This window comes from Cervus elaphus, chromosome 14 (genome assembly GCF_910594005.1).
Source record: "Cervus elaphus chromosome 14, mCerEla1.1, whole genome shotgun sequence".
NCBI lineage: Eukaryota > Metazoa > Chordata > Mammalia > Artiodactyla > Cervidae > Cervus > Cervus elaphus.
Genome location: NC_057828.1, coordinates 54,157,435 through 54,173,638, shown reverse-complemented (window position 1 = coordinate 54,173,638; position 16,204 = coordinate 54,157,435). Strand labels below are relative to the sequence as shown.

Here is a 16,204-nt window from a genome sequence, read left to right as displayed (position 1 = left end):
GCATCTACTGCATTGCAGGTTCCTGCATTACAAGTGGATTCCTTACTTCTGAGCCAGAAGTAAGGCTCAGAGGAGGATGGATCTGTCCCTCCATCCTCTTACAGATAAGGGAACAGGATGAGAGGAGTTAGAATTCACCTTTCTAGGTAATGATTCAGTAGCAGAGCTGAGATGCAGATGCATTCTTTGGCCCGGAGCCCACTCTGGGAATCCCACCACGTGGAGGGTGGAGCTGATCCTTGCAGTCGCCCTCCATAGTCCCAGATTTTAGAAGTTCTCCCCTCTGCCCTCCTCTACTATGTGCTGCAAAATGACTCTTGAGAAGGAAGAACCAAAGGACTCAAGCTGGTGCCCAAAACAGCCTGCTACACAAGGACAAACGGTGTGTCCAGACCATGCCCAGGTTCACATGAGCCTGTCTGGCAGCCGGGGGTGGGGGGCAGTGAGGTGAGATGAGCTCCATGCTCTAGTCTATCCCCCTAGTCCTCCCACCTTCCCAGACTCAGAGCTGCACCTCGGATGCCTGTGGTTCTGGTCCCCGGAAGGTCTGCTGTGATGTCTCACTTAACTTCCTCCTTATGCCCAGAGGACAGTCTCAGTGGTGGGACCATAGACCCAGCCCTTAAGAATAGCACTGCTGCCCTGCCTTAAGTGGAGTTCAACAGGCTTGGCTGAAAGGCTGCTTTTCCATCACCCCACAGATGAGGAAGATCTGAACAAGAAGCTGTGCTCAGGGCCACCACCTCTAAGCTGTGAGACCTGGGACAAGTTTCTCAACCTCTCTGTGCCTCAGTGTGCTCAGTGATGATGTGGACAAAGGTGGGGACCGCCTCATCTGGTCGTGGGGCAGGATAAATGAGCTCACTTGTGCAGAGCGCTTAGTGTGAGCCTGGCATGCAGTCAGTGTCCAGGAAGCAGCAGCAGATATTTTATAGTTGCTGATGGTGGGCTGGGGCTGAAGTCAGGGAGGCCAGGTAGGGTGGTCAGTGCCTGTGTTCAGCCCTGCTTGCCAGAGCAGGAGGCCGTTGTTGGCTCATTCCCAGAGCCTGGAGAAAGAATCAGGCTCGCTTTGATGGTGACAAGAGCTCTCAGACTCCATCCTGGCAGGGAAACACATGGAGATGTCACATTTCCCGAGAAATATTGAGTGTGGCGGGAGCCCTGGAGATCAGGTCCCAGTGCCAGCCCTGTAAGTAGGATCACATTCCAGCTGCCTGCTTAGTTTCTCTGTTTCTTGAGAAACTTAGACAAAAACTTAGTTTCTTGACACCAAGTCAAGGTCCTGAAGAAAAGATACCCGGTTTATTAACTTGCTCCTTCTGTTTATGGCTCCTGGAGTCTTCAGAATGAGTTAGTCTTCCTTGATTTCCTTCCTTAATTTCACCAACACTTAGTGGATTAGCAATGAGACTGAGGACATCAGACCTTATAAAAATCACTGATGTCTTATGTCGGGGAGGGGAAGCTGCCTCTTTTCTCTTCAAGAAGTGGTGCATCCTGGGAGGTGTCTGCACCCCCTTATATATATCTACTCCCGTATATGTGTGTGTGTGTGTGTATATATATATATATATATATATATATATATATATGCGTAGCTCATTCATGTCCAACTCTTTGTGACCCCATGGACTGTAGCCTGCCAAGCTCCTCCTCCATGGGAATCTCGGGGCAAGAATATGGGAGTGAGTAGCCATTCTCTTCCCTAGGGGATCTTCCTGACCCAGGGATCGAACTCCGGTCTCCTGCATTGCAGGTAGATTCTTTACCCTCTGAGCCACCAGGAAAGCCCATCTCCTTTCCCATCTCTGTGCATTTTTCCAGACTCAGCCCTTCCCACAGGACACTTTACCTCCTCCTGTCCCCAGACTTTGCCCCAGTAAAGTTTACAGATGCCTCCAGGCCCTGCAGAACTGCTGCTTTATCCTCCTCCTTCCAGCCCCCTTCAAAGTGAATCTGTGACTCTTTCTGTAGGCTCTTTGGATATGCCCTGTTTTAGCAGTGCTGGGTAGTGATGGAAAGCATGGGCTTTAGAATCAGACATAACCTACTCCTGTCTTGTACCAGCTGTGTGGCGTCTGAACCTCACTGTCCTAAATGGAACTAATAACTAACTATTAAATGATTGGGCACAGAAAGATCTCAACAGAGGGCCTGGCACAGAGTCGGCATTCAACACACGTTCCCTCTCACCTGATGCTGACTTCCCTTCTAAGAAGAAGAATAACCTGTCTTTCTGCTGGACTGTGAAAGTAGTCTCACCCGTCAGTTTGTCCTCCAAAGCCCCCAGCGCACAGTAGGGACTCACGAGTTGTTGGGACTAGATTCTTTAAAAAGCCATTTTAAAAGAAATGCACACCTGTTACCCCTGATGCTTTGGTGATGAAGTATCTCCAGGGGTCAACTGTACATTGCCTATTTCTGGCCTATGTGACCCCCTCCCTCCCTCCCTGGGAGTGGCCCACAGGGACTAGGCCTTGTGGGAACTGATGTGATACAAGGGGAAAGAAGTGGGCTTCAGAGTCAGACTTGATTGTGCATCTTGACTCTGCAGCTTACAGCTGTGTGACCCAGGGCAAAATGCTTAACCTCTCTGAGACTCAGAGGTCCGGGGGCTAATCCTCTTTGAAGGGCACCTCTGAGGTTTGGATGCCTTTAGAAAGGGTACCTGTCTCCTTCTTGAACTGTTCCTATTATTATCCTTACTCTGTCTCTCAATTCACTCAATACCCTTTCTTTTTCGTCATCCTATCAGCTCTCTCTGGCTCAGGCAGCCCTCCCCTCTCCTCTGCCTTTATGACTCATTTGCACAGTGCTCTTCATTTTTTCCCGAGTGCACAGTCTACAAGAACCTGTCCTAAAAGAACAGGAACCTGATACTCTTTGACCTTAGGGGAGATGGCCTGAAACCCCCAGGAGGGACGGAGCCAGCGGCAGAGGTTGCTCAGAGCCTTTCTTCCTGCCCCCACCCCCTCCCCACGGCAGGGGACTGGAGCTTGGTGACAAAAGTGATTGTGAGCTGAAACTTGGCAGAAAGGGCTTCACTGAATTCTTCCTTTGTGACGGAAATGTAGCACTGCCTGGTCCCTGCGAATGGAGCCGGGGATCCCTTTCCCAATTATGCAGCTTGGCAGACAGAGCTTGGGGCGCAGGGAGAATGGTCAAGGAGCCTCTTTGTCACGGGGGCTGGTTATGCTGCCAGACACCTCCGACTGCCGAGATCTCCTCCCCCTAAAGCCAACCGGGCGGGCTGGACACTTCTGGAACTATGCCTTCCAGGGCCTGAGAGCAGAGCTCAGAGGCCACATGAGGGTCTAGATCACAGCCTAGGTTTCTAAACTGTGTTCCGGAGAATTGCTGGGATTCAGTGGGAGAGGGTCAAGGGGAGGCTTGCCCATCAACACTTGGGACACTGTGCTGTTTCAGCCAGAGCAGTGCTGTTTTCTGTTGTTCGATTTTATTTGAATTGTTATCTTTATACTGTCTCTGGGACTTCTCTGGTGGCTTAGCTGGTAAAAAATGCAGCAGACCTCCTGCCATCAGGAGACCCGGGTTCAATCCCTAGGTCAGGAAAATCCCCTGGAGAAGGAAATGGCAACCCACTCCAGTATGCTTGCCTGGGAAAATCCCATGGATGCAGCAGTCTGGCAGGTCCATGGGCTCACAAGAGTCAGACACGACTTAATAACTACACCACCACCACCTACTGTCTCTTTGTCTATATACTGAAAAGTGAAAGTGAAAGTCGCTCAGTCATGTCCGGCTCTTTGCGACCCCATGAACTATACAGTCCATGGAATTCTCCAGGCCAGAATACTGGAGTGGGTAGCCTTTTCCTTCTCCAGGGGATCTTCCCAAACCAGAGATCAAACTCAGGTCTCCCACATTGCAGGATTCTTTACCAACTGAGCCACCAGGGAAGCCCGCGTCTGTATAGAAAGAGATTCTAGGTGTGGACTGGTGATAAGTATCCACCCCCCTCCACAACTCAGCCAGGTGAGCACTCAGATGTCACAGCCATGGTGGGGCTCAGCCCTCTCTTCCCCTCAACTCTCCAGGGAAATCCCTTGTTCTGGCTGTAGTTAGTTGGCCAAGGATGTGTGTGGGAATAAAGACAGCAGATGCCCAGCTTGGAGGAGCAAGGCTCAGGGTGCTCACCTACCTGCTGGGAAGACCAGGGACCGGCTGAAACCTCAAACCCCACCAGGAAATACTGACAGAGTCACCGTCTTGGGTCAGAATGGAAGTCACATTTAACCTGGGTGACTTTCCCGTGTTGTTGGGAAATCATTTGCATAAGGACACAAGACTTGGATATCCTGAAAATTAGCTTTATCTAATCCTGTCCCCCTCGGTGCCAACCTTGGACTTTTCCCTAATGGATACAGGACATCAGTTAAACTTTTTAACTTGCTAGGTAGTCGTTCATTCATTCCACAGTAGTTATTAAGCACCTGTTACAGTCTTGACGGAAGGTACTGAGTGCTGGGTATACAGAAATGAACAAGGCGGATGGGACTTTTCTGTCAAGGCGTTTACACTCCGATGGGGAGACAAGGAGACAATAGGAAAGCAAAGCAAGGCTGCTGTAGACTGAGGTAACATCATTCATCCATAGGAAGGAATGTCATAAGGACCAAAGCATGGGGCTTGAGAGTAGCTGGGTAAGGGAGGGGAGGGGACATTATTTATAGTGTGATCAAGGAAATCCTAGCTGAAGAGGTGGCATTTGAGCTAAGAGACAGAAGTGGTAAGAAAGTGGATAAACAAAAAAGGCAGGTAGATGGGAGGGAGGTTCAAGAGGGAGGAAACATATGTATACCTGTGGCTGATTCATGTTGATATATGGCAGAAACCAGCACATTATTATAAAGCAAATATCTTGCAATAAAAACTTTTTTTTAAAAAGAGATTTTTTTTAAGGGGTGGGGGAGGAAGTTTATAAAAGGAAGACCAGAAAAATAAATACATCATGCTCAAATCCAGAAAAAAAAAATACATCATGTTCAAATCCAGAAAATAAAAAAGCAAGAGACAGGTGGAAGAGTTTCAGGCATTGGGAACAGTAAGTGCAAAGGCCCTGCAGCGGGATGTGTTTAATGTGACTAGAAACAGACAGGAAGCCCCCTGAGAGTTGGTGAGTCAAGAGATAAGATATGAGAGAGGCAAGAGCCCAGTCCAATCTGGAGGGATTTGAAGGCCACAGCAAAGGAGTTTGAATTTTATGCTAAGAATAATGGAACGATATCAACTCTTAGAATCTCCTACTGTAAAATATTCCAGCCAATCAAAAGAGTATATATAGGTGTATATATCTGTGATATTTGATGAATAATTTAGTGAATACCCAGGTACCCTTCACTATTCCTCCTTGACACCATTTCTCACTCTTCCAGGGAGATACCTGTTGTCCTCAATTTTAATTCATAATTTTGCCTTTCTTCCTAATAGTTACAGAGATAAAGGAATACATTGCTTGGTTTTGAACTACATATAAATAGAATCATGCTATGTGTGTTCTTCTGCAATTTCCTTTCCTGTTCAACCTCACATGTTGTCAGAATGGTCCGTGCTGGTGCATGTAGCTGTGGTTTATTCCTTTTCTCTGTTGCATTGTACTCCACTGGACCATAACCGCATAGTCAGCTACTGTCAGGGTTTATTTTTTCTCCTGGGACATGACATTATTCGATTTTCTAATGTTGAATCAACTATGCATTATTGGGATAAATCTTTTTGAAAAATGTGGTTGGATTCCATTTGCTGATATTTTGTTTAGGATTTTCGTTTCTGCGCTGGCAGATCAGCTTGACCTGTCATTTTTCTTTCCTGCCTTTTTGCTTTTGGGGTCAAGATTGCACATTCCCCATAAAGTGACCTGGGGACACACACAAAAATAAAAATAAAAAAAATAAAGTGACCTAGGGAGTGTTTCTCCTTTTACTCGCCAGAGCACTTGTGTAAGATGGAGAAAACCATGGAAAGATTTCATCAATGTGACTGCCATATCATCATCCTTTTGTAGCCCCACTCTTTGTTTCAAGAGTCTTGGCTTCTTTTGATACAACTTTTCTTGCATGTGCCTTCTCCCCCAAAAGCAAAGAAAACATGTGCCTCCCCCCCCCCCCCCCCCCCCCCGAGAGTACCTCAACTTGACATGCTCACAGCCTACTTAGAAAGCTACATTTCTGGTTTTTTACAGATGGGTCCTTAACACAAGACTTTAGCATGAAGAGTTGTTGTCAGACCTGTCTCCCCAGCTAACCACAGGTAGGTGCCTCTCTTAACTGGTTTACAGCTTTCTTGAAAACCTAAATACAGGATCATTCATTCATCTCTTAGGGCTGCCTCGAACCTAAGCTGTGACAGATCCAATTCCTGGGTCCGAAGTGAGTCTAGGCCAGCTGGGACCACAGGCTGCTCACCGAGGCTGCTTTGTTTTAAGGACATCTTGGAAACTATGTGGTCCAAATCCTCTAAGCACAAAATTAGCTTCTTTCCATTATTTTTGAAAGGGAAAGAACACCATGCTAAATATAACGTGGATCAACAAGCCAGAAACAAGATAAATAGCCACCAGCTGCACATTGGGGAGCTGGGTCTCCACGCCCCCTGGTGAACCTTCGAGGTCTTGGTTTCCAGAGGGTGGGAGGAACCAGCAAACGATTTGAAGCTACCATTGGACACAAAACCCTGCCGCAAACCCAAAAAACAAATGCCTTCATTTTGTTTTCTTATTTGAAAAACAACACATTTCTGTGTTTTCCAGTTATTACCCTCCCAAGAAGAAAAAGAAAATAAAAACCATTCTGATCCCAGCACCCAGAGAAAATAACTATAAACATTGTGGTGTTGTGAAATTTAATATAACACATTCAGTGGTGTCTCTCCCAACCTTTTATTCCCCACTATCGTTCTTTCTTTTTAGATGTTCTTTTTGTAATGCTCCCCCACCCCGCCACTCCATAAAACTTTAATACCAGATAGGCTGAGTATCTATGTTCCATGGAGGACCGCAAACTTTTGTAACAACTAAGATTATTTTACACTATCCCCAAGAGCTAATTTTCCCCCGTTGTGGGTAAGCTCACCCCATGGAGAATGCAGGCTTTAAATAATATTAAATAACAAATCTTCCTGTAAGAACTCACTGTGTGCTGGTCATATACTGTTCTGGGTACTTTATGTACATTTACTTGTTGACTTATCATAACTCTCCTATGAGGTTGAGTCCTAGAGAACTTTTATCTGCATCTTAACAGTTGTAGAAACTGAGGCACAGAGAGGTTAAGTCATTTGTCCAAGATCACTCAGCTGGGAAGGTGCAGAGAGCCCAGGCAGCCTAGTTCCACAGCTCACACTTAACCACCAAGCTGTGTTGCCTTAAGACAATACATTCTAACTGTAAAAAAATTCAAACTACAGAAATGGAGTGTGCAGGTCTTTTGTCTCTAAAAAAATACAGAAATAGAGTAAAAGTTACACTTCCTAGGCCCCCTTCATCCCCAGAAACAATCTTTGGCACAAGTTTGGAATGTGTCTCTCATCTGGGATTTTACATATATGTTTACATATATGAAATATATTGCCTCTTTATTTTAACATAAGTAAAATCATTCAGCCTTTCCGCCTATATATTCATATGAATAATACATGCCCATGTATAGAGCTTTATAAAAATTAGGATCATACTGAACATATTCTTATTTGATTTTAAAATGTATCATTAGCTGCTTTGAGACCATAATTCAGTAAGTGCATATTTTATTTAACCAGATCCAGACTACTGGCTGTCCAAATAGTTTCTAGTTTTTCACTACTATCAAGTTATGATGAATATCCTTGCCCTGTACATAATTCTTAGAAGTTGTAATGACAGCGCCTGAGGGTATAAACATTTTTGAAACTTTTGATCCCTAAATGCCAAAGCTTGCCACCCAGAAAAACCCATCCCAACACCCTCACCCACACTGAGTGTTAGTGCCTGTTTTCAGACATTGACAACAGGCCAAAAATGTGTTCATTCTGACCTTTTCATCTCTGCCCGTGTCCCTCATCAGGGGCCTGTTTTACTCATGTGACAGCACAAGGCAGACCTTGAATTGAGAATGAATGAGAGCAAGGAGCCAGTTTGGGTAACGTGGCCACATCACTGCTTTAATAAAAACAGGTTGTCAGCCTCCCGGTTAAGAGGCCTGGCTGTCCAGCCCTGAGCAGGTGCTCAGTAGGTAGTTTCTTCATCTCCCCTGCTTCCGGCACAAGGCTCAGGCTGCACCTCTCTACCACTGAGCCCCCCAGGTCTGACCTTTGTCTCCAATCTATTTGGCAGCGCTAAGGCATTCCTAGGGCTGCGAAACCCCTCATCCTTCCCTTCACTGGTCGTGAGTGATGTGAGAAGCACACAGCCTTGTGTATACAGTAGGCTGTTAGCAGCTGGCCTCACTGCAAGTGTCTCTAACAGGATTCTTGTTCAGTGTTCTGCATGCACACACGTGTATGGTCATACACCAACACATGGGCATGTGTGTGCATGTATGTACGCACTTGTGTCGACCCATATAGTATAGCACATTCAGGAGCAGACCCTAATGTGTGAAGTGGGGCTTCTCTCTCACGAGATTCTCCATATGCCCTCCAGCCTGAGTTAGGACCCCCGGCTACCTAGTGCCACAGTGCCTGTACTTTCTTCTCATTATTTTTTTAATTTTTTAAAATTTTATTACTTTATTTTATTTTTAGCTGTGGGTCTTCATTGGTTTTATTTTGTGGGTCTTCAATGCTGCAGGGACTTTAGTTGCAGTGAGACAGGGCTACTCTAGTTAATGTGGCAGGCTTCTCACTGCAGTAGCTTCTCTTGTTGCAGAGCCAGGCTCTAGGGCACATGGGCTCAGTAGTTGTGGCTCCTGGGCTCTAGAGCACAGGCTCAGGACTTGTGGCCCATGGGCCTCGTTGCCCCATGACACGTGGGATCTCCTGGATCAGGGCTCGAACCCATGTCTTCAGCATTGGCAGGCAGATTCTTGACCACTGAGCAATCAGGGAAGGCCTTTTTAATATTTTTTAATGTGATAAAAGTCAAAATAAAACACACGGTTGTAACCATATTTAACTATGCAGTTCAGTGGCACTAAGTACTCTCACATTGTTGTGCAGTTCTCACCATCATCACCATCACCCATCTCCCAAATTTTTCATCTTCTGAAACTGAAACCCTGTCCCCAGTAAACACTAAGTCCCCATTCCCCCTCCCCACCCCCACCCCTTGGCCCCTGGCATCTACCAATGTACTTTCTGACTCTATGAATTTGACTCTTGTGGTGCTAGTGGTAAAGAATCTGCCTGCCAATGCAGAGATGTAAGAAATATGGGTTTGATCCCCTGGAGGAGGGCATGGCAACCCACTCCAGTATTCTTGCCTGGAGAATCCCAACAGAGGAGCCTGGTGGGCTACAGTCCTTGGGGTCCCAAAGAGTCAGACATGACTGAAACAACTTAGCACCCAATGTATATTGGAATGCCTTAAGATTAACTTAATATATGTCCTAAAAACAGGTTATGCCTTATTTTTTTTCTCTCTTTCTTCCTACTTTATTGTTCTTCCCTGTGGACTGTTTTCCTGCTAGCCTGAAACCTCCCCGCTAATCTTTAACTTGTTCATCAGTATTTCTCTAGTACTGAACACTTCTTAGCAGGTACATGTGAAATATTTGTTGAGTGGGAGAAAAAAAAAGAAGGAATGGACTTCAAGCCGATAGAGGATGTTATCCCAATTATTTTTAGAGTATTTTTGAACAAAGTGGGCAGTTTCAGATGGAGCCCAGTGCTTGATGAGAAAATATCTCGGCAGCATCAGATTTAACGTGGCCTGGTTAGCTGTCTTTTTGCAAGGAGCGGAAAGAATGTGGAATGGCAAGTAGGACCCTGGCCATCTAAACAGCTGTAAAGTTTTACTATTCTGCAAAGATTGCTGTACCAGGGATAATGTATTGAGGAATAATTAGCCAGGAGCCTCACTCGCTGGTCCTCCAGCCCCCTGAAAGTGTTCTAATCTCAAACCTTCAAGTCACTGGCTTATCAGGCTTCCTCTCCCTGCCAGCAGATTGCTATGGACTCCCAGCTGACTGATCCCATGAGCCAAAGGTCTCAGAGCTGCTTCACAGGAGAGGGTTTTTCATCCAGCTGGGCACAACAGCTAAGATGATGGATGTGCAGGTTTCTGCCCCTTTAAGAAAAGCAAAACTCAGAACTTCCCTGGCAGTGCAGTGGTTAAGACGCCCTGCTCCGCATACAGGGGGCACAGATTCCATTCCTTGGTTGGGGAACTAAGATCCCACATGCCACACATGCTGTGCCAGACAAAAATAAACAGAAAAGCACCCTTTAAGAGAGAAGGAAAAAAAAAAGGTAAAATTTCATGTGGCTGAAAAGAAGCATGCCTTGCAGGACAGCTTCATCTGGCTATTTCATTCATTTGATTCAGCAGGCATTGGGGGAGGGAGGGTGCTGCTATGTTCCAGAAGCAGAGTGAAAAAGATGTGGTGCCAGAAAGAAAGCGATTTGCCACAGAAGATGCTGGGGGCTTGCAGGAGACACAGAAGGGTAGCTGAGCAGGGTTGATCAGAGAAGGGCAGAAACACTGGAGGGAGTGTGCGAAAGGGGGGCAAGGTGCAAGATGAGTGGGAGAGGCAGGGTCAGTTTGAGCACGCCACGAGCAGGATTCCAGGGAGCCTGGATTTTGTGCTGCCGACAATGGGAAGCCACTGAGGGTGGTGAACACATCACAGAAGGCCCCTTCGACTGGGTCATATCATGACTGATGCCGGTCAGCCAGGCAATATTGACATGGCTCAGGCAGGCCATGGTTCACTCTCACCATAGCTGGTGAGAGGGTAAGATTGTACTGCACTTCACTAAATCCCACAAAATATCTGAATGACCTGCAACTCTGACCTTTCTGGCCTCCTGCAGGGAAAGGTCTGGCTTCTCCTTTTCTGGTGGAGGAGGCAGATCACAGAAGGAGCAGGAGCATGTAAGACGTCTGGAATGCATCAGAGGCGAGCCCAGCCCAGACCATGACTCAGTCCTGCCTCCCCCTACCCACCCCCCTGCACCCCCCCTCCACCCGCCCCTATTCAGGAGCACAGCCACTGCACTCAGCAGAGCGCCTTGAATCAGAAGTGACTTTGCTCTCTCCTCTCTGTTTTCCTCGCAGGCCTCCCGGACATAGCCGTCCACACAGGATGCCTCACGTTGGCTTGCAACCATCCCTCAAGAGTCCAGCCGCCGTTTTTTTAGTGTGGCACTAGGGCTCTCGTTCAGGGCGTTTTGCTGCGGCTGCTGCTTTTTATTTATTTATTTTCTCTCTTTGAACCTGGACTTTGCCCCACTCCTGCTGGCATGATGGCCCAGTCCAAAGCCAACGGCTCGCACTATGCGCTGACCGCCATCGGCCTGGGGATGCTGGTCCTTGGGGTCATCATGGCCATGTGGAACCTGGTCCCTGGGTTCAGCACTGCAGAAAAGCCGGCTGCTCAGGGGAACAAGACAGAGGTAGGAAGCGGCATCCTTAAGAGCAAGACCTTCTCTGTGGCCTACGTGCTGGTTGGGGCCGGCGTGATGCTGCTCCTGCTCTCCATCTGCCTGAGCATCCGGGACAAGAGGAAGCAGCGGCAGGGCGAGGAGCTGGCACACATCCAGCACCCGGGGGTCGAACCACACGCCCACGAGGAGGACAGGTGAGGATGGCCAACCGGACCCAGACAGGGGATGGACACACACACCCACATGCATACCCACGAGCTCAAGGCTCAGCGATGGTGAGAACATTTTAATCTAAGGGGCTGTCTCCCATGACTGCTTCTGTGAAACAGTTCATTGTTTTACAAATGACTTTATCTTTTGATCCCAGAGTTTCCCAAATAATACAGTTTGAATGGATGATTACAGTTGTGTCAAGATTTTGACACCCACCCCCCCCCCAGGGGACCTGCATGGCACCTGGGGTGGCCAGAGCCTCCCCACTGGAAGCTTGTCCATTTACCCAGTGCCCTGGATGTTTATGCTTTGAGTTGAAAGGTTGGGAAGCTAGGTTCTATTTGACCAAAAATGCTACGAACACATTTAAAAAGCAATTGCTAAATTGTGGGCATAAGATAAAAGTTGATAGCCCAAGTATAAAAAGAGCACTACTGTGTATAAAATAGATAACTGATGAGAACCTACTGTATAGCATGGGGTGGGGTCGGGGGAAGAAGGTACAGTCTGTTTGTAGGACAGATATTAAGTTAACCTTAAAAATGCATTCCAATATACAGCAAATGCAGACAAATACTGTTTGATTCCACTTATACAAGGTACCTAGAATAGTACCTCACATTCATAGAATTAGAAAGTACATGGTAGATGCCAGGGCCCAGAGGTTGGGGAGGTGGGAGATAGGGGTAGGGATGGGGAATGGAGACTTAGTGTTTAATGGGGAGAGTTTCAGTTTAGAGAGGTGGAAAATTTGGGAAATGGATGATGGTGAGACATGCACAACACTGTGAATGTACTAGTGCCACTGAAATATACAGTTAAAATATGTTTAAAATATGGCTTTATATTATGTGACTTTTATCACAATAAAAAAAAATTTTTTTAAAGGTCCCTAACAAATGAATGTTAAAGAACACACAGTTGGAAAATGGACCAAGAACACAAACAAGCATTTCATAGACATTCAAATGATAGTTGTTCAGTCTCTTTAGTCTGGAAATACAAACAACCAACAAAAGGCACTGTAATTCTTTGCCTACCTACTGGCCAAGATAGACTGTCCTCCAGATTAAAGATTTGTAAGGAAGTGAGTTGCTAATGAGGGGTTGATTGACATAACCTTACTGAAGGGGAATTCACTGTAACTGGCCATTTTAAAGATGTGTGCACCTATGAATTCTCTTCCTAAGAGCTTATCTTTGAGACACAGTCACAAAAGTGCAAAGGGGTCTGTACTCATAGATTTATCAGAGCCTTGCTGAAAATAGCATAGACAGATGTGACGACTAAATATCCATCAGTCAAGCTAAATTATAACATGCCCATTCAGTAGAATTCTCTGCAGCCACTGCCAATCTATATTTGCTAATGTGGATCTGTATCTCTGAGAAAAGGAGGTTTATAACACAGCATGTTAAGGTCTTCATCACATCAGACATTGTGGCTATGGGACTAGAGAAGGATCTGGAAAGGTATATAGCAGAATATTGTTATTGTTCAGGCACTAAGTCGTGTCCAACTCCTTGCAGCCCCGTGGACTGCAGCACACCAGGCTTCCCTGTCCTTCACTTGTCTCCCAGAACTTGCTCAAACTCATGTCCATTGACTCAGTGATGTCACCAACCATCTCATCCTCTGTTGCCCCCTTCTCCTCCTGCCATCAATCTTTCCCAGCATCAGGGTCTTTTCCAATGAGTCAGCTCTTCGCATCAGGTGGCCAAAGTATTAGAACTTCACCATCAGTTCTTCCAATGAATATTCAGGGCTGATTTCCTGTAGGATTAACTGGTTTGATCTCCTTGCTGTCCAAGGGACTCTCAAGAGTCTTCTCCAACACCACAACTCAGAAGCATAAATTCTTCGGTGCTCAGCCTTCTTTATGGTCCAACTCTCACATCCATACATAACTACTGGAAAGATCGTAGCTTTGACTATATGGACCTTTGTTGGCAAAGTGATGTCTCTGCTTTTTAATATGCTGTCTAGGTTTGTCATAGCTTTTCTTTCAAGGAGCAAGCGTCTTTTAATTTTGTGACTACAGTCACCATCCACAGTGATTTTGGAGTCCAAGAAAATAAAATCTGTCACTGTTTCCACTTTTTATCCATCTATTTGCCATGAAGTGATAGGACCAGATACTATGATCTTAGTTTTTTGAATGTTGAGTTTTAAACCAGCTTTTTTACTCTCCTCTTTCACCCTCATCAAGAGGTTGTTTGGTTCCTCTTCACTTTCTGCCATTAGGTATCATCTGCATATCTGAGGTTGTTGATATTTCTCCCGGCAATCTAGAGAGTTGTTTTTATTTTGGAAAAATTAAACAAATTTTCTGAAAGTAAAAGATAATCAGGCATATTCTAGAAAACTTGGGAAATACAAAAAAGAACAAAGGAAAACTAGTCACCCATCATTAAAGGTATGACCAAGTCACTTGACCTCAATGTATCTGTATTCCCATCCATAAAATGAAAAGTGTTAACCTCCCCTGCCTTTTAGCCTCATATGTTAACAGCATGCCAGGTGGGCTATTCTGATGCCCAGATGGACGTCCTTTGACCATAGACAACATAAACATACATGAAACAGGTGCCAATTTGAAGCAAAGTGGTTTCTGGATAGAGAAAGAATATCTGGAATATAAAATTTACATGTATCTCAAATTATTCTGTAATTTCCCATCCATAAAATGTGTATACCAATATTGGGTTGGCCAAAAAGTTCATTTGGGTTTTCCATATTATCCAATGGAAAAAACCCAAATAAAGTTTTTGACCAACCCAACAGTACCTAACTCATAGTGTCTTTAGGAAGATGACATTAGTTTATACGTACTTAGAACAGTGTCTGGCTTGTAGCCAACAGGTGAAGTGATAGCTCTTCTTCCTCCTTAGATACACCTGTTTTTAACAAGGCTGGTATACCGGGTCCCAGTGGCAACATGTGGTCTAGGATCCATCTCTTTGTGATCATAAGTGACTCAAATACATGCTAACCCTCCCATGTCTGTGCTTGCTGTCTTGCAGCCAGGAGGAGGAGGAGGAGGCCTCCTCACGGTACTATGTCCCCAGCTACGAGGAAGTGATGAACGCAAACTACTCGGAAGCAAGGGACGCGGACCAGAACCCCCGGATGAGCATCTCTCTCCCCTCCTACGAGTCCTTGACGGGGCTGGATGAGACAAGCCCCACCACAACCAGGGTCGACATGGAGACCAGCCCAGGGAACCCCCCCGACAGGCAGAACTCCAAGTTGTCCAAACGCCTGAAGCCGCTGAAAGTGAGAAGGATAAAATCCGAAAAGCTTCACCTCAAAGACTTTCGGATCAACCTGCCAGACAAAAACGTGCCTCCTCCCTCCATTGAGCCTTTGACACCCCCACCACAGTACGATGAGGTCCAGGAGAAGGCCCCTGATGCCCGGCCCCCCGACTGACGGCCCCTCCCAGGCGGATTCCCTCCTGTTTCTCGTCCTCTGCACCAACAGACCCTGAATGAAGCCACTTCAGCCACAGTTGAGAAGCGGAGGGGCCAGGTGTGTACTTAGCTATCTGGATGGGGCCAGAAGCTGAGGGCATTCTAGGACTGGGGAGTGACTCTGCGGTCCCTAGGACCTCTGGTCACAGGTGCATCAGAAAGAGCTGCTGCCTCAGATCTTGTGAAGCTGTGACCCCATCCAGGGAAGCAGTGCCGGCATCTTCCCCTTTGTCCTTCCTTGACATTGAATTGCTGGGGACAATACTCCTCCGTCTACTTAGGAAAGGATATGTAGCAACTGGCTTAGATCATGGCTTTGTTTTGCTTCCACTAGGACTGTTTTGTTTCCAAGAGAAAATAAGTTATGCCTTCACTTTCTCCCTGGAGTCCTGCACTGTGGGTAGGAAAGATGACCAGCTTTGCAGAAAGGACATGCCCATGTCATGAATTAAGCTGAACAAGAGGCTGGATGATTACATGGGGGTGAGACCCAGGTGGGGTTCTCAGAGCCCCTGATGCCATCAGTTGTTTTGAGGCCTCAAGACCTAAGGATGCATAAAATCCTAGTTTTATTGGTAGACTTTTACTAGTCTCTCCTATGTATTGGCAAAAAAAAAAAAAAGGAAAGCCATCTGAGATGTTCTGTTCCTTCTAAAATGCCGTGCAACTGAGCTTTTTGTAATAAAATATTTTATATGTCGTACATTTGGTGCTAAATTACCTTAACAGCTCTTCCAACACTGACTTGCTTAGGGAGAAATCTCACCAATGAGAACAATACTAGCTAATATATCCTGAACACTTAGTATATGCCAGGTGCTGTGCTAAGCACTTCACATATTTATCCCTTTTCAACGGTACCCAAGCCGGGTATTGGGCTTCCCAGGTGGTGCTAGTGGTAAAGAACCTGCCTGCCAATGCAGGAGATGCAAGAGATTCTTCAATCTCTGGGTCGAGAAGATCCCCTGGAGTAGGAA

General features: G+C 46.2%; 1 protein-coding gene across 1 annotated transcript in view; it reads left to right on the top strand.

Annotated features, from left to right (window-relative positions):
* Window positions 1-15,930, top strand: part of TMEM51 (transmembrane protein 51) — a 54,947-nt gene extending 39,017 nt beyond the window's left edge. Inside the window, exons 2-4 of the mRNA XM_043922885.1 lie at window positions 6,203-6,270; window positions 11,213-11,735; window positions 14,778-15,930. Of these exons, the coding sequence (XP_043778820.1) occupies window positions 11,398-11,735; window positions 14,778-15,186 (747 nt within the window). The 5' untranslated portion in view covers window positions 6,203-6,270; window positions 11,213-11,397 and the 3' untranslated portion in view covers window positions 15,187-15,930. The remainder of the gene's footprint in view (window positions 1-6,202; window positions 6,271-11,212; window positions 11,736-14,777) is intronic.
* Window positions 15,931-16,204: the final 274 nt, after the last annotated feature.